Source organism: Mytilus galloprovincialis, chromosome 5, assembly GCF_965363235.1.
Source record: "Mytilus galloprovincialis chromosome 5, xbMytGall1.hap1.1, whole genome shotgun sequence".
In the NCBI taxonomy this organism is placed as follows: Eukaryota; Metazoa; Mollusca; class Bivalvia; order Mytilida; family Mytilidae; genus Mytilus; species Mytilus galloprovincialis.
This window is the reverse complement of record NC_134842.1, coordinates 35,107,781-35,134,935: the sequence shown is the minus strand read 5'-3', so window position 1 is coordinate 35,134,935 and position 27,155 is coordinate 35,107,781. Positions and strand designations below refer to the sequence as shown.

General features: G+C 30.8%; 1 protein-coding gene across 2 annotated transcripts; it reads left to right on the top strand.

Moving 5' to 3' along the window:
- The first annotated feature begins 1,756 nt into the window (after nucleotides 1-1,756).
- On the top strand, nucleotides 1,757-23,303 carry LOC143075701 (lysosomal proton-coupled steroid conjugate and bile acid symporter SLC46A3-like). 2 transcript variants are annotated; one of them, XM_076251254.1, is made up of 2 exons: nucleotides 1,757-2,002; nucleotides 21,110-23,303. In XM_076251254.1, the coding sequence occupies exon 2, from the start codon at nucleotides 21,715-21,717 to the stop codon at nucleotides 23,212-23,214; it is 1,500 nt and encodes a 499-aa protein (XP_076107369.1). In that variant the 5' UTR covers nucleotides 1,757-2,002; nucleotides 21,110-21,714; the 3' UTR covers nucleotides 23,215-23,303. The 2 variants fall into 2 exon arrangements, with proteins under 2 accessions (XP_076107369.1, XP_076107370.1); XM_076251255.1 differs by lacking the exon at nucleotides 1,757-2,002 and adding an exon at nucleotides 16,311-16,433.
- Nucleotides 23,304-27,155: the final 3,852 nt, after the last annotated feature.

The window sequence follows — 27,155 nt, the reverse complement described above, 5'->3', positions numbered from 1 at the left end:
TTATTCATTCAATGTGACTTCATTCTTTGTGTGCTGTTTTACAAATTCAAATGAGACGTCATTTTTTGGGTTTATGTAATGTATCCGGTTGTTTTCTGTAATTAGTTAATACTTTATCATGTATATCTTTTATATAGTCATTTTATAAAATTTACTGTTTGCAATAGTATAAATTATTCTAAATTATAAAGGGCCCTCATGGGGTTTTTGATTATGTGATTACTTGGCCGTTTTTTTAATGATTATTTGATTATTAAGCCAAATATTTCATGATTATTTGATTACCTAGGACTGTATTTTTAGTTTATGATTATTTGATTACTAAAGATAAGCAAATATTTAATGATTATGTGATTATATTGGCAAAAAAAATGGTGATTATGTGATTACTAGGACCCCCCCATGAGGGGCCTCATTATAGGGATGTTCAAGTCTCAAACAGAAAACCCTGTTAAACACAACTTTTTTTAACTTTTGGTCCTCGATGATGTTCAACTTTGTACCTGTTTTGGCTTTTAAACTTTTGTATCTGGGCGTCACTAGTAAGTCTTGTGTGAACGAAACGCACTTCTGACGTATTAAATTTTAAACCTGGTGCATTTTGTTCGTGTGTTTCTTTGTCAAAGATGTTCTCCTATTTATTGGTAGTGTAGTCCTGTAATGTTGTGTTATCATTTAAATGTTATATTTAACATGGCCATTAAAACTGGATGTTTGGCATGCCATAAAACCAGGTTCAACCCACCCTTTGTTTCTTTAAAAAATGTCCTGTACCAAGTCAGGAATATGGTCATTGTTATATTATAGTTCGTTTCTGTTGTGCTACATTTTAACGTTGTGTTTCTTTTGTGTCGTTTATTTCCTCTTATATTTGAGTGTGAATTCACATTATTATAAGACGTGTCACGGTACTTTTCTATCCCAAATTCATGTATTTAGTTTTGATGTTATATTTGTTACTCTCATCGGATTTTGTTTTATGCTTAGTTCGTTTCTGTGTGTGTTACATTTTAATGTTGTGTCGTCATTCTCTTCTTATTATTAATGCGTTTCCCTCGGTTTTGGTTTGTGACCCAGATTTGATTTTTTTTCTATCGATTTATGAGTTTTTAACATCGGTATACTACTGTTTCCTTAATGTAGGACTAAAGTAAATTTGCAAAAAAAAAATGAACATATTGTCTGTCGAAAATTCAATTTGTTCCTATCCCCCACTGCTAGTTGCCTATGATATTCTTCTTATATGAAGCAGAATTAATGCAATGCAAAGAAGTATATGATTATACCTACGTACTTAAAGCCTAAGCCTCTCATTCAAATCATAATAGTTTATTTTTCATTATAACAGATATTCACCTTTTTTTAGAATTTAAATATATTTTACAAATTTAACTGAATGTCTATCCAAACTGCAGCCGAATTGTAGAATGTCTTTCATAGAAATCATGTTTTGTTTTAACTTATCAGGTGCGTACATCTAAAATAAAAACGAAAGGTGATTCAATTATTTAAGAACATCAAAAAGAATTGACACTCATCCTGAAATATTTTTCTGGCAAATACTCGTGTCCAGTGGCAACTTTTTCATGATTGTTCAGGACAAAACAAATATTATAAAAATGCCTCTCCGGATAAAAATATTTTATGTCCAAAAATTCCAATAGCCATTCGTATTGGACAATTTATATAACCAATGACGGTATTTGTCAATGGAACAATGGATACATTACTGTATTGACATAGCCATACAAAGCACTTACGAATACTTTTCTCGATGAGTAGACAAAAATAATTGTCCACCTCTGTAACCGATCAATTCAAGCTTAAACTTAATGAAGGTGGGAAGATTTTCAAATCAATGATACCGACTCAGTAAAAACATTTTTATGCGTCTCCTTGTCGATCAATGATGGAATTTAAAAGTCACACATTTGCATGGAAAGTCTCTGTAAGAAGGTGACTTTAGGAATCAAATGTCAACGTGCAGAAAGCATTAAGTTCGGTAAGTCATGTTAAAATACTACTGTTTTATGTTTATTCTACAGTTGGAATAGATGGTATTTTCGAAGATAAATATACGCTAAAAAATATTGTCATGTTAAAGTACTACAATTGTTTTACTTTCATTCTATAATTGAAATATATGTTGTTTTTAAAGATACACATACTTTTTAAATATTTTGTAAAAAGGATTGTCATTTTAATGTATAATTATCTTTGAACATGAATAGAACAAAAACGTGTATATAATAATTTTCAGCCAAAAGCATACCGAAAGTATCAATATCGTTATTCAGAAGGCAAACTTTCAATATTTGTAAAACAAAGTTACTAGTATTCAGAATGAATTATATATTCTAACAAATTCATTTAACTGAAAATTGCATGTTCTGCATACAAACCATAAATTTTAAAACGAATTTGTCATGTACAAATTATTCTGGTCATGTTCTGTTATTTTACTTGTAACACAAGATCTATAGAATCTTAATAAGTTTAATAAATCTATAAACACCGCATTATGAGTTACTCTGAAACTGTTTGAAATATAGGTTTGATTTGGATTGTTTAAGAAAAGATTTGTCTTTCAAATAAAAAAAAAAAGATTGTTGCTAGATTTGTCAAGCATGTTCGTTAATTAATCTTGTTTTATTAATTTCTTTTTTGTGAGCTTGTCTTTTTGTGATTATATAAAGACCGGAATATTCCATAGAGCGTGTTCTTTAATGTATTTTGAATAAACTTTGCCAGGCTTTATTCATAATAAAGCTTATCATCTTTAATCTTTTCCTCGTTTCATTTATCCATACATTCATTCATTTCAATAGAAATACACAATGTATTGAATAATTGATGACTGCATTTTCTTATCCAATCTTAAAAAGTTAAAATATATTTATAATACAACAGTTGTTATAAATCTTTGGGTATAAAAGATGATAGTTTGTAAAAAGAAACAAAACTGCTTACGAAAATTTGAATTGTTCGAAATATTAAAGATTTTCTACCCCACAAATATAAGAACTTAACTGTATCTCGATATATCACTTTAACTTTGTAGTCTATTTTGTCTTTTATTCATTATTTTTTTATGGACAGTAACTGGTGAGTATTTTGTAAACAAAACGCGCCTGACATACACATTTATAAGCCTTGTATCTTCGATGGGTTTGTTTGTACCGTAATTGTACCTTAATTGCACCGTAATTGTAATGATTTTTGTTTTTTGGAAAATCACGGACTCCCTGAGCATTCGTTTCGGGGGCTCAGTCTTGTCTTTTGTTTTCTTGACAGATTTATTTCTATTTTACTTTAATTACACGTGTAAAGCTGCTTCTACACTCTTATATTTTTTTTTTTTCATAACCACGAATATCAAAGAATCAAATCAAACCAAATCAAAAGCATTGCAAAAACATATAAAAAATGTTAGTAAGTAAAGCATTTATAGGGACGCAAACCAATAGAAAAAATAACAAAAGTGATGCCAAATTTTAAAAGGGATCAACAATATCTCTGGCAAATGAATACAAACAGTCTGAACAGCAAATTTGCAAAACTTGACCTCGCCAAGTAAATCCCATGACATCTAGGATAGTGATACTTTCGTGCACACAATTTATTTCAGCAGTGCAACAACCCTTTTGTAGTGAAACGTTTTCAGATACACTTTGCCTGATGTGTAGTACAGCAGACATTCACTTCCTTTGTTTACATTAATTTAATATTGGCTAAAACATCAAACATTTAGAAATCGAAATCAATTACAAATTAAAAATGTATCTGTTCATTTGGATCTTCCGTCCAACACCTGCAATCACGAAATAAGTAATCTATATACTAGTATTATACGTTCCTAATTTTATGAATAACAAATTGAAATACATTTGCTAGAAGCGTAATAGATTCTCTCCTGGTTATATTACAAATGTATTTCTAGTTGGTGAAGAACAATTACACAAAATTTCTTTAACCTTCATGACATTCTTCAAATCCCCACATTAATTAAAACATGCATCTTGGAAAATAATCAGGAGTAAATGTAAAAAGATTTTCACTAACAAGTATTCATTTTACGGATTTTAAAACATCAAAATCTTATATTAGATCCATAGAAGTTTAGAATTAACACCAAAAGTTTCCTATGATACCTTTACTTATTAAGTATAATTAAAAGGAGATGTTGAGTCTGCGTCAATACATACTATTGGATGGTTATTGGATCATACAGCTGGCTGAACGTTATAAGAATATCACGACAATTCAGCTACAAATTGAGAATGACCAGGAAAACCTAACAAACTGTGAACACAGAACTATTTATTTAATATAAGGCGTTCAATACAGTCTATATTACAGATTATTACACAAAATTTCTCATTATTTTCCCTTCCGAAATAATAAATTGAATATAGTCAACAAAGAGGAGCGACAGTTTGTGTAGTCCTTATTGTTTTGCAAATTGTATCTTATTAGATATGAGTATTTAATGTGCGAATTGTTTAATCCAAATTTAATTTTTAACTTATTTTAGTTTTGAAATTGACTGGGTTTAACTCTCTTCGCAAAATCCACCTCTTTTCGTTCAAAAAGATTGTATTCGTTTATATGTTTGTTAATAAAACATCTTGTTGTTGTAATCGTAATTCGATGTAGGTTTTACATATGAATAATGCATAGCAATCCGTAAAATTGGAATTTTTAATTGCATTATTATAAGTTTAATATCTTAATCTGTGAATATTTGGTACACGTATTCATTATATTCACAAGAGCAGGTTTAAATATGTGTAGATCAGATGAACAAAAAAAAACCCAACAATTTAGATTAAAGAAAAACAAACTAAATCCAACTGAAAAATATTTTGCTCTAACTTCTAAATGTTTGATCCTAGCGAAAGAGAATCAAATAAAAAAATGTTTGACCCGGATGGGCTCAAAATCAATGAGGCGGTTCACATTATAAGGATTATTGTCAGTAAAAAATATTACATGCAATTGGATAGGCTTGAAAATTTGTTCATACAAATGCTTTTATTATTTGCATACTTATTTTTATAAAGCATGACCCTTAATACATTTGGACATCTTTATTTCACTGTTTAAAAAACAAACTACCGGTCTATCATATTCTTTCAAAACTAGTTCCATATAACATGAAACTATAGCATCATCATTTTATTTACTTAAATTAGGCTTCATGTTTTTAAAACAAAGACAACCTCAATTGTAAAACGTTAGAAAAATCAATCATAGCGTCGCCTTAATTTTGATTTTCCATTTCTAGAGATTTACATGTTAAAACACTCACCAATGACAACACTGTTACATGTATGATATGATTTACCAAACCCATGTTTCCTCGAAATAAGTGTCAATCGAATCAAAATAATTGGACTGTCAAAGCATATGATAAGTTGTAGAGTATCAAAAACCGAACATTTTTAAACGTTGTGCTAAATACGACAAAGACAATATATGCCTGGGATAAATTTAAATTTCAAACTCATAGACACTATTATTCGTTAACAAATTTTTTTTCTTCAAAATATGGTTGGGATTTAAGAGATAACTGTATTGTATTTGAAGCTTTAAGGACGTCCATCGGTAGTTTTACTGTCGCAAACTTAGTTTACCTTAGTTACAGACAAGGAGACAGAGAATTTTACGCTAACTGCCATCCAATCAGAACCATTGATACAAAATAATTGCATTAGAATTAATCATTTTCGCAATCTCATTTTCCTTTTTTATAATCATTTATTGGACATAGATGTAAGATAACTAGCAAATGTGCTTAATATGCAATAACTATAAAAGTTGAATTTGAAAATAATAGATTGTCATCTAGAAGATAAAACTTAATATGTTCAATATTTGTTCATTATATTACAGGCATGAGTTTTAACATCAAGACACTTTACAATTCCCAATTTTTAACGACAAGAATGTCGTTAATACTGTAATGCAATAGAAAAGTGTATGATGAAACTCTATCGTTACTACATTGAGTGATTTTAATAACATCCCAAAAATCAAATGTCATCTGAAACCCCACTTTCTAGGTATCATATTCAGAAATCCATCCCTAGAGCATTTGAGTATGAAAACATTGATTTTAAGCAGCTCATGAAAAAAGAACATTATTTAAAATAACAGTGAAGAGAAAATTGAGTGAGTAATAATTTGTAAGCTTATATTAGTGTCATTTGAAAGCGTTGTAACATTAAACGTTCTGCATAGAGCAAATAAATAACAATTAATTACAATTAGTACAATGTAAATAGATCAAACACTGTTGGTAATAGGTACAGTCAAAATCAATACGGAGGTGTCATTAAAATATCGAATAAAAAACATAATGCCCCTCTACTTTCGTAGGTGGGGCATAAAAACTAGTTATAATGACAAATTCTCGAGTTTCTACCCAGTTAGAAATACTAATTATTTTTGTTAAATATATTTTGGATGAAAATGAAATAAGAATTTTAAAATACAAGGTGGGCATCAAGTACGCCGACAAAACTTTTGTTTATGTTTAAATTGTTTAAGAAGGTAAGAATTAAGATTGTAAAATACCTACTTATAAAAGTTTATTGATAAAAGTTTTTTAAGAAAGTAATGATAACGTTTTAATCTATTTTAATGGTTCAAGACTTTCCGTTTTAAACTTCCCTCGGAGTTCAGTAATTTGTTATTTTACGTTTTACAAACAGATGAGAAATTGAAGGTTGTGATTTCTGAATTTCAGACGCACATATCATAGAACTAGTCCTAAAAACTTCGGGAAATATTTATTCTATTTCCACAAATTAAATTTTCTTTACTGTATCGTCAGTAAGATATTACTAATGTATATATAAATAAGATTGACATTTATATTTATATAGACCAATCCAGGATATCTTGGCTCTATTCGTATCTTGTTTGTTTTTATACCCCATTTATGGGCATTATGTTTTCTGGTCTGTGTGTCCGTCCGTCTGTACGTTCGTCCTTTTGTCCGTCTGTCCCGTTTCATGTTAAAGTTTTAGGTCAAGGTAGTTTTTGATGAAGTCGAAGTCCGATCAACTGGAAACTTAGTAAACATGTTCCCTATGATATGATCTTTCTAATTTTAATGCCAAATTAGAGATTTTATCCCATTTTCATGGTCCACTGAACATAGAAAATGATAGTGCGGATGAGGCATCCGTGTACTTTGGACACATTCTTGTTTTGTTTTTGTTTTCACTTTGTTTTCAACAACAGCATTAAAGACGCTGTTAAAATCCTTTCACTTACACAGCTGTCTCAATGATGGTCCTCGTCATATAAGTACCGCCAGTTCAGGGATTCTACATGTAGAATGTTTTTTGTTTGCAAAAATATTATATAACATCAATATTTGTTATTTGAAATTGTTTACCAGTTTTATTTTAGTGAAACAATGCAGTTATAATTCGAAGACTAATAGAACTTTAAACCTTGACAAAATATATTTTTTTTAAAAAAATCATTTGAATCTAATGAATTACAAAACATTTCCATGGGCTTCACTAAGGGACATATGACATCAGATGAAATGTTACCCTAGTAAGATAACGTAGTCAGTGCTTTGACTTTTAAAGGATACTAATTATTAATCAATTAAGATTAGTTGATTTTACTACGATCAGCAGATGCGTTGACATTATCCTCACCGTGTTGAACGTTCAATTATCTTTTCAATCGTTAAGTATTGAAAAAGACCTGACTAAAATGTAAACACAAACAGTAGGGTGCACCAAATTTTTATTGATACCAACATGGGCAGTATTTTATCCTTAAAATAATTATGCCAACTACAATAATATTTTCTGAGAAACAAGAACTTATTTCCGTTGAATTATTTCCTATTAACTGTAGATAAATAAAATTTCAGCAAGAAAAACATGTTTTTTTCTTAAAATTGGCTGCAGAATATGCCTATTTTACATTTAATTATTAAGTCCGTACTTCTGGATAATTATTGGATCATACAGCTGACTGAATATTATAGGAAAATCACGACGGTTCAACAGCAAATTGGGAATGCCCAAGAAAACCTAACAAACTGTGAACAGATAACTATTTATTCAATATTTGGCGTTCAATACAGTCTGTATAACAGAACAATGTAAAACAAATTACTCATTACTTTAACGTTCATATAACTATATATAATTTGATAATGTTTTAGTTGGTATATTTTTTAAAAGAGAAATGAGAAAAGCATTTATTTAGAAATCTGTACCAAATTTTTTAATCTTGCCTTCATGTTAATTCGTTCCTTTGCAAGTTTCACGTGTTCTAATTTTAGTTACCACAATCCTGTCCTCGTTTGTCTGATTGCGTTTTACCGAATTAGACTTCTCAGCAGATTTGTATGAAAAACGCAACGAGTGCTGCATGTGGAGCAGGATCTGCTACTATTTTGGAGCATGTCAATTAAATAAGGTCTTTGGTGAGGTTAGTGTTGCACAATTGTTTGTTTTCTTTGTAATACATTTGTCTTTTTTTATTGTCAATTTACGAGTTTTGAATATCTCCGTTTTATCTCACCTCTCTTTTTACGGACCCCAATATTATTTGGTTGACGGTTATTGAATATAAGCATCACAGCTGACCAAGAAATACAGATTCCACATGAAGTAACTAGCTTCCTATTTTCCTCGATTGTGACATTACCAAATGCAACTTATCACTGGATTTGTACCGAATCAGCAACACGATGGGGGCTACCATTAAAACAGAAACTGCTTATCCTCCTGAAACACGTAACTTCACCTCGGTCTTTATTTGTGTTTTTTTTACAACATTTTGTATTGGTTGTTTGTCTTTTCGTTGTAATTTCCTCATTTGTATCTTATGATTCTTGAAATGAGAAATGTTGGACGTCTGAAACCAAGGTTTCAAATATATTTCCATATTATTCATCCTCCTTTTTTCATTATTTTTAATATATCTATGAACTTCTCTGAAAACTCTGAATCAATAGAGTCCTTAAAACATGGAACCCGTAAATTGTAGGAAGAGTATATATAATTTTATGTAAAATGAGATAAATCAACAGTATAGGAGGAGACGCATCCAGAAAAAAAAACAATTGACATCCAGAAGATGCTATATACTTTTTTAGTATTTAAGTATTTTCACAAAATATCATTGATTGAGTGTTGGCTACTTAACGTCCAGTGGAAAATATTTAATGCATATTCGTGACTTTATCAAAGTGCATGACGTCGCCAACATTTGGGGCACGAAATTTTAATAGCAAATTATTTTGGTATATTCACCAATATTTGATTTAACTTATGATGCAAGGCAAATACAGGAATGGTATTTATGCTTTTTTGGACAACAAAATATCAAGCTTACTTTACAATTTCACAAGGCAGACGTGCGTTTCTTCAATATTCGACTCATCAAAGTAGTTACGAAATTAAAAAAATGAGAAAAAAATATCGAAATCTTTTGCTTAAAAAACAGCAAAGGTTTTCTATGACCAATAGTAGAAAACGTTAGTGTATCGTAAAACATATACGTTTAAAAACGTTATATTTACAAAAATGAATATATCAATGATATTTCATGGCCACAACAAAGTAATGTCTACGGTGCTGGTGATACCATAGAAACTAAAATTCAAAAAAAGTTTTCTGTATTGTGTCATGTGTGCTGTTGTTTGTTTGTCTTTTTCATTTTTAGCCATGGCATTGCCAGTTTGTTTTAGATTTATTAGTTTGACTGTCCCTTTGGTATCTTTCGTCCTTCTTTTACCAAGACAAAAAGAAGAATGAATTTACGTAAAACGTAGTTCATGCTTAATTGAAGGAGCACTGAGGTAAATGCATATTAGATTTTGTTACTTTATTTGCAAATCATCTATGCATTTCTATATATTTTAAAATTATACCTTTAAATATGACATCATCGGTAATTACTGATACAAGATGTTCATTAGTTTTACATTATATCATATTTTTTTATCTCTTTAACTAGATTTCATCCCATCTAAAACAAAAGTAACCTAAGTTTTCTGTTCTTTTTATATCCGTTTCCTTTTTCATATCCCATAATATTGTTTTCTGTTGCAATTATTTTCACGAAGGATCGCGATATTGATTAATCTAAAAAGGTGTTTCGTGTGCACTACTTAACAGACGCGGAATTGTTGTTTTACAATTATTCATTTTCATCAGAAAATATAGAAACTAGATTAATATGCTCCAGCATATCAGTTTAATAAAACGAAAAGCATACACATGAAAATTATGACACATTATTATGTTTCCAAAGCTTAAAGATAAGACTGTTTAATAATAATATCATCAAGTAATTGCAGAGATATTGGTAAACTATCGCATTCTTTCTTTCAATTACGTAGTCATTATTAAATTACAACACACATTTGAACATTACAGTGCTATATGATTCAATAACGTTGAAAAATCCGACTTTATCGCAAATTAAACTTTCAATGTATCATATTCACCAAATATAAATCATCAAAGCATTCCACTAATGGAAGCATTGATTCTAAGAAGTTATAGAAAAACGGAAATAGAATAAGTTATATTGAACAGAAAATTGATTCATTAATAGTTTGTAAGCTTACATTAATGATATGTGAGAACATCACATCTCTAAAGATACTTCATCAAACGATTAATTAACGATTAATAACCATTAGTACAAACGTAAATAGATCAGACACTGTTAGTAATCGGTACTGTCACTATCAATATCGAGGTTTCCTCAAACTATAGAATAAATAATTAAAAAATGTTATAATAATATCCAAAATTGTGAAATATGAACTCGTATCCAATTTGGGTATGTCACAACTGTTAAGGTGGTACCCAACACATTCACTAAAATCAATTTGACTCGTTTAATTTTCATGAAATGTTGTCATTTACTTTGACCCTTTGACAAAAATATAAAATAAAATCAAAAACTTTGAACCAACCATTTCATCAGAAAAATTACACTGGTTATATAGCAGTTTAACAAACACTAATTGTGATCATTCAGATACTTAATATTCCCTTTACAACATAAGGTAATTAAAACGTTTAGCTGATTTTACAGAGTTACCTCCCTGTAGTGTTAGGTACCACCTTTAGCATGTCCAATCACCAACAATCAGACAAATTGACCGCAGACGGCTTTAATATTTTCCTCCACATGTTACATGTAATTCATTCATCTTTCCAACTTTATTCATTGAATTTTAAATGAAATGACTGGGAAAAGATTGTTTATCCGTAACCAATTCCTCCTAGTATAAACGTATTATCTGGGAAACAATAACGTATCTCCGTTGTCATGAACTGTTTACTTGACAATTTTCCAAGGTTATGTTAGATTTTATCATTTGAAAATCAAATAGAAAGAGACTTATTGTCAACAACAAAACTAAATGCTGCTTAAAATTAAAATCAATAGTTAAAAAATGACGTATAACTTTATTTTCTACCTAAGGAATAGATAAACTTAGCTGTATTTGGCAAGCTTTTAGGAATTTTTGGTACTCAATGCTACTCAACTTCATACTTTAATTGGCCTTTTTCAATTTTTTTATTCGGGTGTCACTGATGAGGCTTTTGAGACGAAAAGCACGTCTGGTACAAATTCAAAATATCAATCCTGGTATCTATGATTAGTTTATTTAGATGTATTTGGCAAAAGCTTTCGAAATGTCTAGGCCTCAATCCACTTCGTAGGTTATATGACCTTTAACTTTGTGAAGTCACTGAGATCTTTAAGACGAACTGCGCGTTTATCGGACACGAGTATAGGTCTTGTTTGTTTTACAATTGTTTTTTACTGTAAAAATACATATATCTGCATCTTTTCGAATATTATATTCAGTTGATACTTGGCCCATATTGTTTTATATTGTAATTGCTTAAACATAACACGAATGCAAAATCAACAACATTAACATTATAATGATGGTATCTGGAACGATTTTAAGTTACGTTTTATGCTTAACAATCCAACAATAGTATTATTTCTATTTCAAAACATTCAAAACGGGATGTTTTGGTTTAGATTTCTTGTTTGTGTCCAAGTAACATTATATTTCGTGGAATTATTTCTTATATAAAGGTTTATACTTTCTTAGTTATTGATTACCGTACTCCCTTATGTTGTTCTATTTGAAATAACGAGGCTTGCAAAAGAATAAAAAGATACTGAAGGTGCATGTAAAGAACAAAACACTAAGTTTAAAAAGTTAAACTAAAAGGACATTCAAAACAATGATCAAATAGAAAATACAAAGAGGAAAACAACATTCCACATTTCATTTAATGGACTTTATGCGACTTTCATACACGTGAGAGGTTACGATATATCTATAAAAGCAGCTAACATTTTCTACTAAAGAAAATGCAAATACCAATTCAGAAATATGACAGTTAGTATCCATTCGTTTGATGTGTATGAGCTTTGGATTTAGGGAATTTTCATTTATAATTTTCCTTCCAGTTCGGTAATTTTGTTACTTTCACATTAAACGTACGATTGGTCAATTTGCCGTTTCAGAATCTAATGCATCCTGGGTAATATTTTCAAAAGCGTACACCAAAGCGTTTTGATTGGTTTAAAACGCTATAAACAATGGAAATTCAACAAATGACGTAACGTAATTTTCACTTTGGGGTACGAACAATGAAATTACCCATGATGCTTTAGATTCTGAAACGGCCAATTAACCCTCACTCGGCATAAATGAGGAGGGAGGAAAATAAACGATTCTAGCATATCAGCAGTTCCAAAAGATAAATAGTAATGTTCAAATAAGAAGAACCGTTTTGTTTTATAATTCCGCACTTAATAAACATTAAATTTACTGAAAAAGTACATATCAATGGAATTTCACGACAATACAAAATTAGACAGATGATTCTTTCAGAGACGAAACAATCACAGCAGCTGTATCGACTCAGTAGTTTAAAAAGGTTAGCAGGTTTGTTACTGTGGATTCATTATTATTCGTTAAAAACCGATTTTCATGGGTTTCGTGGATACAGGGGAAGTACGAATTCATATGTTCAACGAAGTTCATATTTGGATATGAGATTTGCATGTAGAAATAAATAAAACCATGAAATTGGATAACCTCGAAAATGCAAGTTTTCCTCAATCCAAGAAAATTGATACTCACGAAAATACATGAATCCGTTTGGAACGCCAGACTAGAATTCTTTAAGATGATCAAATTTGAGTGTTGATCAAAATGAAAATAATCCTAAAATAAAATTTATCTTAAAATGCCAAAAATAAAAAAAAAAGAAATATGATATTGGTTTAACTAGATCAGTTAAAAAATGTGTAGGTGCCAAGAGTTATGAGTGTCAAACATTCGGATTTGCATGTTGATACCAGAATCATCGATATAGTGCTATTGTGATTGCATTACAGGTCTCGTGTGATTCCATAATTATCAGCTGCAGGAAGTGTTGCAAGTAGCAACACAATTAAAGAGTTAATCTTGTCAGTAAGCATATAGGAATTATGAGAAAATAATATTGTCTTTAGGGAGTTGAGACAGTATAAAGAGTAACAAAATTGATGGAAAACCCAAACATGCAACACTAATCCGAAGTATGCCCTTTTTATCTTAAATGTTTTTCCCTTTCCTTGTTAATTATGGAAGTTTTATTCTTTTCAAATACATCTTACTGTTAAAAATGAATAATAATTCTATGCCAAAAAAAAGGATAATTGTTCGGAAGCGATCATGCAACATATGAGAGTATTAGTTTCGTATCTTTTTATGTTCAAATAAAGGAACAATAACATGTATTAATTTAATGTACGTATTGTTATGCGTTTACTGTTCTACATTGGCTAGAGGTATAGGGAGAGGATTGAGATCTCATAAACATGTTTAACCCCGCCACATTTTTGCGCCTGTCCCAAGACAGGAGCCCCTGGCCTTTGTAAGTCTTTTATTATTTTTAATTTTAGTTTCTTGTGTACAATTTGGAGTATGGCGTTCATTATCACTGAACTAGTATTTGATATATTTGTTTAGGGGCCGGCTAACGGGCGCCTCCGGATGCGGGAATTTCTCGTTGCATTGAAGACCTGTTGGTGACCTTCTGCTGTTGTCTGTTCTATGGTCGGGTTGTAGTCTTTTTGACACATTCCCCATTTCCATTCTCAATTTTATAAACTAAATTTACAAAATTTATGACTATAAGCATAATTGCAGGATCGTTAATACGCTTGGTTTAGAAATTATTGCATTACATGTATGCTTTATAAGTATCCATAGTTTTGATTGCCTGCAAACAATCGTTAAGCATTTAAAAAATAGGTGATATTTCCTAAACAAAATAGTCATGACATTGCGTGCTTCCCATGACAGCATCACACCAATGCATAGGAAAACTAACGAAAAAGCTTGGTATAACTCGTAATTTCATGGTTGTAACATTAAATGTTACTCTAAGAATTGAATGATTTTGTAATTCTATATATAAAAAAAATGTAAAAGCGTTGACCATGCACACCATCCAGTACGCTTCAAACGAAAAAGTGCTTCGGTCAACGATTTGAGAACCCAATACGAAAACATTAATTGCTTTGTTGGCACTATACAACTCTTACAAAACAATTACCGTTATTCTTTAGTATTAAATACCTATCCATTTCCGAAAACAATTATAAACAAAGCATAATTACTATTTTGATGAAATGAGAAAATAAGCCCAATAATATTAATCACTTAATTTTGAATTCGGAGATAAACAGAGCACTGCGACACATGTTAAGTAATATTTCAAAACATTTAATCAGGTTCAGTTCGGTTCGGTTCTCAAGCATAATATATGTGTGGTGTCTTCTTAAGATACATCTACATCAATCGTTGTACAACATTTCTCATTAAGAGATCTGAAATTAATGTCATGTATCTGTTGATTATTGTATTATGGTGGAATCATTGATTATATGGTTTTAAAATAATCTGTCTATAATGACAGTTAATCATTCAAAGATGTGTGTGTACATTTGAAATATACCTTAGACGTATATTTAAGGAATATCTTTTGATGCATGTGCCTTCAATTTCTGAAGAGTCACAGAACACGGAAAATAACCATGAAACTGACATAAACTGTAATATTAATAGTATTGTTTGCATCAAAAAATATCTAGATACATAAAAACAGTATTATAATAATTATAATAATTTTTAAATACCCACTTGCCTTACTGATGACTGTTCACGTTTTCGCGGACTGCAGCACAAACTTATTAAATATAATGGATGATGTAAAGAAAGGCCCTGAAATCTCTGATTTTACCTGATAATTATAATAAAATGTGGTATGATTGCCAATGATACAACTCTCCAGAAGACATCAAATGACATAAAAATTAACAGCTGATAAGGTTATTACAAAAACGCAAAATGTACGCACTGTAATCAGTTCGTGTCGTTTTTCCTTTTGCCCAAAATCTTATTTCTGATTGTTTAAGCTCAACTGTACAAGAGAATCAAGGTGTTCGTTTTTTCCCATTTTAAATTTCTTGAAATTTCCCATTGAGGTTCAAGGTTACAATACATGTCATCTGAAACTACTAGTTCACGTTGATTAAAATTCATTAACAAGTTGATTGATAGACCATTGATATTTGTTTTTAGATACAAAAATGGTGGTAAAAGATGTCAGATCGATTCAAATAAAGCCATTAAGAAATAAGATATTAATGATAATTTCTTTCATTTGTTTTCTCCTGCGAAAACAAAAGAACAAATCTTTTAAAATTCCATATAAATTAAGATTTAGAGACAATCTATAAAGATTCCCATACAAAATCATAAAAAAGCTAAGCAACACAAACCCTACTACAAACTTGGGGGAACTCAGTGCTCCTGGAGGGTACCCAGACCCGGTCCCACATATAACACCAATGAATATAATTGAATCTGTAGCAAATATAAACGTAGTGTCAAAACAAATAGACTAAAAAGATATATTACAGGTAATTGAATATAGTAAAATCGATTTGAAATGTCCTTATTAGATTTTGAAAACAAATGCTTTTTTCAAACGATTTATACAGAGTTTATTTACAGAAGTCTACTGCGGCAGAAACAGACGTATTTCATTACAGATTCTTCAATCTGAATATCTTGTCATTTTAAGTAATACACTGCAAATCTTTCACATTGTTTCATCTTGTCCATTAACTAAGTAAACATTATTGTTAAAATAATCAATCATAACTTTGAAATTTAAATTTATGAACTATATAATACTTTTTGTTTAGGTATTGAAATTCAAAAAAGCCAGATGAAGGAATTTCCAGAAACTGGTTTGACTACAGAAATAGAAAAAAAAACATTGGAAGAATTCAACAATTTGGAATGAACCGTGACCTCAGCATTTCATAGGAAACGAAACATTGTAATTAACAAAAAGTAAAATCACAAAAATACTGAACGTAAAGGAAAATTCAAAACTGAATGCCTAATCAAATAGCAAAAAAAGTCCCAATTTTGTTCGTAAATCAGTGTATTTCAAAAGCCTAAATGCTAAATAAATCAGTACTTTTCATCAAACTACATACTATCTACAAAGTAGGCCCAGTTTAGAAAATGTGTCAAAATATGATGATTTTCTGATATTTTCGTACCTAAAAGCTGTAGGAAAATATTGGCCGCCACTTACGATCCAAAATGCATTGTAACCAAAAGATTAAATTTTCGATAAAGAATTCATCAATATTAAAATCATCAAAGGTACCAGGATTGTGATTTAATACGCCAGACGCGCGTTTCATCTGACGCTCAGATCAAAATAGTTATAAAACCAAACAAGTACAAAAGTCGAAGAGCATGGAGGACCCAAAATTCCTAAAAGTTGTGCCAAATACGGCTAAAGTAATCTAATCCTGGGATAAGAAAAAACTTGAATCAAAATTAACCAAAATTGCACTTAAATACAAATAATGTGTATTTAAGGGGTCATAGCTTCATACATTTTAAAGGAAGGTTCCAAATAAACATATTTTTGTCTTAATAGTATTATCACAAGTATTTCTATTAAAATTTGTAATTTTTAGTCCAGATTTAAAAAAAACATGAAAAAACTAGGGATAATTTTAACGCTTCGTGAACCTTCTCCTTTAAAAACATTGAAAACAACACGTAAAAGCTGAGTTGTTTAAAAACCAAAATTAAATTTAATAGAAAAGAATTAATCATTCAAACGGCTTATGGACATGATTTATAAAACATTAATTTTAGAAACGCAACTAAACTAGTTTGAAGGTTTTTTTTTATTTCAAAATACACATTACGCACGAAATACTAAATTGTATATACAGTTGATTCATTTCTTCATCGTTTAAGGTAAGTTTAAAATTAGAAAGTAGAATTGATTACGCCAAACTTAACGTTTAAATCATGTGGTATGCACTAACATCGTTGTTTTCTCTTCATTATTGGTCGACAAACACAAAGATAGCTGTTAAAAATTTCTAAACGGTTGACAGAATGGTTAACCATAACTGTTTGGAATGTTTTTTGTCAAGTTCTTCCCCTTATGATTTTGTACATTTCCACCTATTTCAGTCTGTTATTGCAGTAACGTGGTGTACATTAAAACCATTATTAACAATACTAAAATTGATTATGTCGCATACTATTGCTAATGTAAATCTTCCTGTCATGACATCCAACGACTTGGTACAAAATCTGACGTAGTAGCCGTTACATTGTGTTGGAAATTACGTTGCCTTATTTGATTGAACATAACGTTAAACTTCATGTTGACCAGGTCAATAGCTGGTGACTTACGAGTAAGGATTACCTGCTCGAAAGTTTCAGGGACTTAACAGTAATGTTATAGTGTTTAATACCATATGTTACCATTTGTCAATTCACCTTTGTCCTATCAGTTTTATATGATATGGTGAATTACTATGTTTCTTTCGGGATCGAGTTATTCGATCTCTCTATCTTCCGCGTTTCTTTATCTTTTCTTTGGTCATACTTTTTTCGTCGCACTTCCGCTGTGTGGTATTTTATGTCTAACTAGCATGGTCATAATTTAGGTCACTTCATACGAAAAAGATGTCGGCGAAAAGAGTATGGAAAGACAATAATTCAATAGCAGCACATTACAGAAAACTAAGAGAAAATAAAACATTTTCTTATAAATGAAAATCTTTTTACTAATGTATTATACTTACACTTTGGGATTAAATTAAACAAAACATATTCATTTTTTTTATTTAAAGTTTCTTATGTTTTTAAGTAACTGTATATAAGGAAATAAGTACCAGAAGATGAATCTATTATATATTCTTAAAACAGTAAATTGATAAGTGAAAGTATTCAATTATATTGCCCATTTACACTTGTAACGATCTGAGTATTCACTACAAGACAATAGAATAAAAGTTATGTTTGGTTGTAAGCTAAAGTACATAATTAGGAATCGTATAGTTTGACAGACCGAAGTGGTACAATATTCCAATTAAAGCCGACATATCTAGTTGCGAACATTGAACATATATCACTTCATACAAATGAACTCTAAGGAGGAAAATTCAAAAACGAAAGTATGTAATCAAATTGCAACATCAAAAGCTCAAACACATCAAACGAATGGATAACAACTTTCATATTCCTGACTTGGCACAACTTTTTTGAATTTTGGTCCTTAGTGCTCTTCAACTTTGTACTTGTTTGGCTTTATAAATATTTTGATACGAGCGTCACTGGTGAACCTTATGTAGACGAAACCCGTGTCTGGCGTATTTAATTATAATCCTGGTACCTTTGATAACTAATGGTACAGGCATTTTCTTATGAACAAAATGATGTATTAAACCTGTTTTTATAACTAGCTAGACCTGTCACTTGTATGACAGTCGCATACAATTCAATTATATAGACAACGATCGGTGAACAAAACAAACATGTCACATAATTTTAATTCATAATATGTTGATCTAATATTAAGCAAAATATTTTTACTCATATGTAATAAAATAAAGTTGTATTCCTCGGTTTTCATGCTACATATTCATAAATAGAACGTTAAATGATAACACATTTTAGGCGAAAGTGTATACCACAGCCAGGATAATAAATTGATATTATCAATTTGACTTTTTTCTTAATTCCACGCAGAGATTTCTTGTTGAAGTGTGATTCAACCTGTACGAATCTAATAAATAATGACTACATTTCATACTTCTTTTATGAACATTTTGATAGAATACTGATCGAGAGGGTAACTATTTTAATCATGACACACATCCCTGAACCTATTTCAAGTCTGGAATTGCATCATTGGTTATCTTATATCATACCTTGATGTGTTTTTTCTTTTTTTTTTTTTTTAAGTTTTGACATTTTGAAAATGTGTTTTTGTAAATTCTTATAGTTGCCAAGTGTTACCATTTGTTAATTAAACTTTGTCATGCCTGTTGCTCGTAGATCTTTGATAGTATCAGTTCAATTTCTTTCACGCCTTTTATGGGTTCCTACTTATTATATTAACACGTGTCTTTTGATGACGACATTAAGTTGCAGATGTCTCTTGGTTATATTTAAAGTTGACTGCAATCTTATTAACTCATAACTCACATCTTACTCACGTAGCATGTCGTGCCGACAACATCATTGTATTCGCTTGAAGTAAGTAGGCAATTTAATGTAGATTCTATAAATTCAGAAATTATTGCGATGTGTTTATTATTGCGAAAAATGCGCCTGGATTAAGTAGGCACTTTAAGTAGATACTAGTATACAGATTTCTTAAAGGTTTTTGATATATATATTTGGTGACACTCAAATCAGGAAAAACATTTCTTAATTTCTCGTCACAATAGGGATTAGATAGTTGCCACTTCAAGTTATTCAATTTTGACTTTACAATTTCTTAATTTTATACATTCCCTATAAAAAAACTACTTTACAAAATCCGAGAACTTTCGTTTTTTATCATGATTTTCTTAAACGACTGTTATTTTTAAAATAGAAGTTTTTGAACCAATGATACTTCATGGTAAAGATGACGACATTCCTTTGAAAATAGTATGAAAGCCATCATAATGTAAAACCCGTGCTGCTTTTCTTTGATTTTCACATAACCCAAGCGACTTATTTCCGAATTTTTACTTGAAACGATTAACATGATAGGTGTTTATAGTGAAACAGAAAACCCTTCAATGGCTCGTATCATTTTACCGGGGTTCGTGATTCCCAATTTCTAGTTTTCTGTTTAGTGTTTTGTTGCTTTCTGGTTTTATTCATATTTCGTCGTTTTCATTTGGCCAATTGGCTTTATTTTCTTCGAAAATCAATCATCTAAAAATATAATCAATATACAAGAAATGAAGCTGAAACAATATTTTACTTCTCTATATCAATAGTTTTTACGACTTGGTGTTCCATATCTCTGTCACTTAAAATGATAAATGCGTTTAACAGCTAAAGATATTAACTTTTAATCGAATTACTTCAATAATTTTGTCTAATCGATCTATGACATTTACAGTATTTAATGATCAATTTTCATGGTTTCTGGCTTTGATCGCAGGATTAATATATCAAGCATAAAAATGAACAAAAATGTCTCTTAAATAAACGTTTATGAGTAGGTGTGTTTAAGAATTGTTGATTTATCAAATTGAAGTAATTAAGTATATTTGCTGATAAATTCAAAATTGCAACATTTTCATAAAAGAAATCTTTTTTGCAATATGGAATTAATATATTCATCAAAAACATGTTAATAATAGAGTTAGTTCTGTGCGCCCGTCAGTTTTAAAATATGGGGTTTACAAACTACTAAAAGGATTCTTATAGTGAACGGAAAAACATATAGTAAAAAGTTAATGTTTGTCGCTGGATACTAGATGGATGAATGGTACTCTGATATTAAACATGTTAATTCATCTTACAAAGCCATCACAAATCAAACATGATTAACTTTAAAAAGGTTGGTTTTTTTCCAAATTTGAATTTGAGTGGACATGTTAGATAACAATGTTTTTTTTTTAAATTGTGTAAAATATATTATTAATATTATTATTATTATCATAAGTAATTTCATTATTATTTCAGAAAAAAGATCGTTGCCAGTTAAACAAAATTAATCAAGTATATTACAATATCTTCATGTAGAGAAACCTGGTGGAAGAGATATTCAAGTTGCTTCTACATTAAACAAAGTTCCTGTCTACCAGTATATTTTTCATGGTGCCATGAAAAGCATAAATCGACCATTACTAAAATGAGTGAGCTTATAGGCTTCAAAATTACTTGAGCAAACACACCGGATGACAGTAACACAATCTAGATGTGCTTTTTGATATTGTTGATACATAAAAAGGTCTAGATTTTGTATTCCCAATTTCAAAGGACCTTTCTGATTATGTGACAATTAATTAAAGTTAAAAATATAGATTGCTAGACGATGTATGATGAATAATTTGACAATAAATGTAACTGTTCTTTGGATGCATCTTACAACTATTGGTTAGTACCGAAAATAAAGAGCTAACAAAGTAACGAGTGAATTCACTGCAATAATTGATAAAATTTAACAGTAACATATGTATGAATAAAGTCGAGGTGTCGGTGATTATCAAAGACATGTGACAATCTTTCTCTTCTTGAAGGATCAAAATTGTACATTTTTTTCCATTTGATAACGTAAAAGATACACAATGATTCTAAGAGGCTGTCCAACAAACATCATTGCAGTAACAATAATTTTCTTCCTATACAAGACTGGAGAGTCCATGTTAGATGCAACTACTCGACCTTATATATTGAAAGCCGTCTGTCATGATAATTTCCCTTTCAATGCAACATACTGTCAACATATTGACTGGTATCCCGACATAGAGAGTGACATACAACGAAAATCTGCAACATACTTAATTTATTACAGAATTCTGATCAATGTTCCGTCTGTCATACTGGGACTATTTTGTGGTGCATATAGTGACAAATATGGAAGAAAAATACCGATGATGCTTCCTAGTCTTGGTAGTGTTTTTGGGGTACTACTTTACATGGCAAGTTTGGCATACGACGAATTTAGAATTCCATTGATTCTGATTGGTGCAGCCGTTCAGGGGATGTTTGGTAAAAGTACGGTTATTACAATGGCGGTCAACAGTTACATAGCAGATGTAACGGAAAATGACGAACGAATCCGAAAACTTGGAAATCTCTTGGCAATGAACTTCTTTGGGTTATTTGTTGGGTCATTCATGTCCGGAATACTGCAGGATATTTCAAATCTTTTAACAACATATTGTGTTGTGATCCTGCTCCATGGTTGCACGATCTTGCTGACTGTAGCTGCTATGAAAGAAAGCGTTGAATATCCAGCGAAATCAGAAGAGGGAAAATCCGAATTTCTTGCTTTGTTCAATCCGGCCAACATCAAGGATGCATTTGGAGTCTTGGTAAAGTATCGACCAAACAACCTGCGTACGGTTCTATTAGTTTTGTTTTTACTAACATTACTAAATCAAACGTGTAAAGTAGGTGAGATGGATGTCACGGTCTTGTTTGTAACTAGGTCACCACTCAGCTGGCCTAAATCATGGTATGGATACCTTCTATCTGTCGATTATGCTGTAATGGGATTATGTCTGCTCTTTGTTCTTCCGGTGCTATCAAGCATCGTTCATCTGTCTGATGCTTCAATACTTATGATAGGTATAAGCTGCAAAATTGTTCGTTTGACGTGGGCAGCATTCGCTTTTAGAACGTGGATGGTTTATGTCTCCGTAATCATTGGAGCGTTTGCTGGATTAATTACATCTGCGGTACGATCACTTGTCAGTAAATCGGTCAATGAGCACGAAGCAGGGAAACTATTTTCATTATTAGCGTGCGCAGAAACAGCGTCTAAGTTGTTTGGTGTATTAATATTTGTTAATTTGTACAGTGAGACGGCTGACATGTTTGCTGGATTAGCATATTTATTTGAAGCTGTTTTGTATATTTGCATGATCTTGTTGGTGATATGGATATTCAAAGATCTACAAAATGTAGGAACAATAGATTTAATGCAGGCATTAGAAGAACATTCCAATTTTAACAAAGGTTCTGTCAATTATAACACATTGTCAAATAACCCACTTCCGGTGTTAGATGAATTGGAGGAGCAGCCGTCATATCCTACTCCTCTACCAGCCACTACCCCATAATGAAGAACTGTTATGTTGTCATTGATTGTTAAAGTCTGTTGATATATGGTTGTGATGTTTGTCAGTAATTATAAGCAAAGTTCACCTACTTTCCTTTTTTTCATTTACACGCACTAGCAACATTCAAAGAAAATAACATGGTTATGAGATAATGGCATTTTTGACATTATGCATCTAAGAAGGTGTCCGATTAAACCAACAAAAAAAAACACTTTCCATAAAACGAATTAACTAGGTAATAAGGTAATAGTAATAATAATTACAAGGACTACATACAACATATTTAAAGTATGTTCTTATAGTTTTGTTTCGTCACGTTCTAAAATGGGGAAACGTAGATACAAATTCCTTGGTCTAGGTTATGAAAAATACTTTGTAAAGAACCACCCTCATTCCCATAGCAAATACACCGAATAGAAATTACTCAGTGCAGTGAATTGATATTTCAGCAAACAGTCGGAAGTTGCAATTGGTACTAATTGTGCTTCCCAACTAACTGATTTGATGATTTGATTTGTACTTATACGAAGCAGCACATATCCAAAACCTTCTGAAAAACAAAACAAAAAATGTCTTGCAGAGATCTTTTATTTCACTTTTAAATATATTGATGATGTTCCGTAACTCAACAAGTCACATGTCAGTTAGTGCTTACAACTCATATAATGTCCGAGTGAAGATGGTGTAAACGATACTACCGAATGTAGGTCAACGCGAGGTAAATGATACCAACGTTAATAATGACTAATGGGCAATAAACGGAGTTGTGTTTTCAAGCAGGGTTAAAGCGTTGATACATTCGTGTGAACGACACATAGTTCGTCATTCTATTATGCTGTTTTTGTGCAATGGCATAAATTAATTTTAGGTATTCGTTGTTATTCTGTGGTTAACCTCGGCTTAAGTTTTTAATCCGGATTTGTGTTCTCTCGATCGATTTATGACTTTTGAACAGGGGTATACTACTGTTGCTTTTATTTATAGTAGTTAAGAAACTGAGAAACTTAAACTGTTAAACCGACCGCTGATTTTTTAAGGAACTATTCTAGTCGTTCCTCCTTGCATGGTAGTTCTTAAGTGAAAGGTCTACATATATAACTGAACGAAAGAAAATCAAAAATCATAATGAAGATAAACTTATAACATATTTCCAACAAAAAAGACGAAAAGACAAACAAGCTTACAAAACAAATCATGGACAACTCAATGCTGAACCAAACAAAAAACAACTAGAACCACCATAACCTGAACATTTTCTAACAGCTAGGGTAAAATGCATATGAGACGCGTAAAGCATGATAAAATGTTTCTGCAAAGAATTGAGGTCAACAATAGAAAAATGAAGTCATTGTGTTCTTAATAGTCATGAGTTGTCTGTCAACGTGACTTTGGAGAACAGATTTATAGAATCAGGTTTTATAGTCACTGTAATAGTCTTTTTTTCTTAGTCTCTATGATGATTTTGTAGTAATGCTGCTTTTATAACCCAATCTGCTTATAAATTTAGTTATAAACACTTTTATTATAGCTCCCAATACTCAAATTATCACTTTTCTCCGTTTGGTGTCGTACAAATTAAGCCGGAATAATTAAAAAAAATGAAACACATCTAATTTGTTTGACGTCATTCAAGGGTTATTTTAGTTTAGATCTGGCTCAATGAGTGTTGGAACCGGGTTAGAGGGATTAACACGTAAATTCGGAGTGTTGAAATTTAAGTTATATCGAGAGGTCCAAATGAACTCGGCAACCGGCTGCACGGCGTCCAGCAATGAAAAAAACACCTCATACCGTATCTTTCTATATTGTTCGGGAACTTATTGTGATAAGATAACATGTGTTTTATCTTATCAGTTGTTTCTCAGTCTTTTGTCTCTGAAATTACTTGAGGAAGGCTTATCATTAAAAGCACTTCTAACGTAGAAAATACAGTTAGCTTTGTCTCAATTTTTCAACCTGGATTTTTTTATAAATTATTAATGTAATTCTAAAATGAAGGTAACATTTTTTAGTTTAGTGCGTTCAACTCTGAATGGAATGGCTGGAATACTAGTAGTAAATATTTTTTATTAAAAAAAAGGTAGAATATTAAGTTCAAGGGCGTAGCACGTGTTTCTGTAACAACTTGCATTAGTTAAGCTCGACACCTTAAGTTTTTGAAACCCACAAAGTATAATATAAAAGCGTTGGAGAACTAAAAAGAAAAGAGCCTACGGAGAGACTTCGAAATCAAAAACTTTGCCTAGGAGAATTGTTACATCAGCTTAAAAAAAGCATAATTTTATGAACTGAATATTAACAACAAAAAAATCCATCAAAGCGAAGATATCTGTTAACCCGGCAATTTTGGATTTGAGAATGGAATTGAAAACATTTGAATGGTGTTGCATAGTGTTTGTTTATAAGTTTCATCAATTTTAACTGTTCTAATCCAAAAGCTGTTTTGATACATCAAGTATTGATAGAGTGTTGTTTTACAAGATTAATGGATTGTTTGCAGTTGGACGTCTGTGCATATAGATCACAGAGAAAATTCAATTAAGATAATTCATATTTTCTGAACACAGAGTGATTGCAAGAATGATTTGACAATTTTGACAGCAGTTAAACATATTGATAAGCTCAAGATTTAACATTACTTCTATTTGATTATATGCTGAATTGACATTTTTCTGCGTCTGATTTATAGCAATTTGGCAAAATTAAAGATATTAAAAATTTATATACCAGAGAAACTTCAACAAAACCGACAAAATTGTTTGCATACACTTTTTATCAGATGTTGGTATTTCAAATGAAGGGAAAATGCTAAATACATAAACATTTTCAATTTGATTTCTTAAAATAACATGAGTTTTTGGCTATGTTATAGCCTTCTTGAATCATTTGCAAAATAGTCGCAAAACTGTCTCTGTTAAGATGAACGTAAATTAAAGATCCGATTAAAGCATTCAATGGGACAGCAACCCAACACTAAATTTCAAAATACAAGGTTTAATATATCCAGTCTTCAACAGCAAACAGGTGGTTTACAGTTTGAAATGCTCTTAATCGCCCGAATAACAATAAAATTGTAAATGAATTTAGAAGGAACTACTGAAAATTCTGTAATATGGATTATTTTTTTAGAGTGTAGGAAACTTTCTCATCATACAACACTACATGCTTCATAGTTGAATCAACAGAAAACCTGTAATTTTGCTGAAAACCTTATGCAATTGCAACTTGATAAAGTAGCAAATTGAAAAAGGAAGCTTTGAAGTTAGACTTCTAAGAATAATGTTAAAAAAAGACAAGGAAGTGTTCAGAAAATGATTCCAATTGGATGCTTTTCAAACGAGCAATTACATGAAGCAAGATAGAATCGAAGTTTTAATTAATATTATATTGAACATTTTCATAAATGAAAGATCAGACTGAAAAGAACAATTAATTTCAATAAATGGTATGAAAGAAAATAAATAAGTGCCACTTAAGATGCAAGGTACTATAGTTTGTCGATGTTCAATTTTCATATATACATTGAGAAGTTAACAATCAAAACAAAAAATAAAAATCGTACTCGTAATTCTGAAAATAAGTTAACTGTTGAAATCATTTTTAAATACAAAATTAAGTCATCACACACTTTTATCAATGATTCGCCATTATATCTGATGCTGGCATGCACTTTAAAACATTTATTCGTATGCATGAATTCTATGAGATTAATAGTATATTTACCTCGATCTTTGAACAAAGAAAGATCGAAGCATGCTAGTCATGTGTCTTAGATTAAGTGTTCACAAGCTTCGGAAAGCATATTAAATCTTAACAAAGTTGGATGAATGGATAGATGTTTGACGGTCAGTGGCATATAGTACACACAAAGTAAAGCCATAACATGTTCAAGGGATACGAGTACGAACCTTTCGTTGCTAAATACCGATTTTTAATGGACT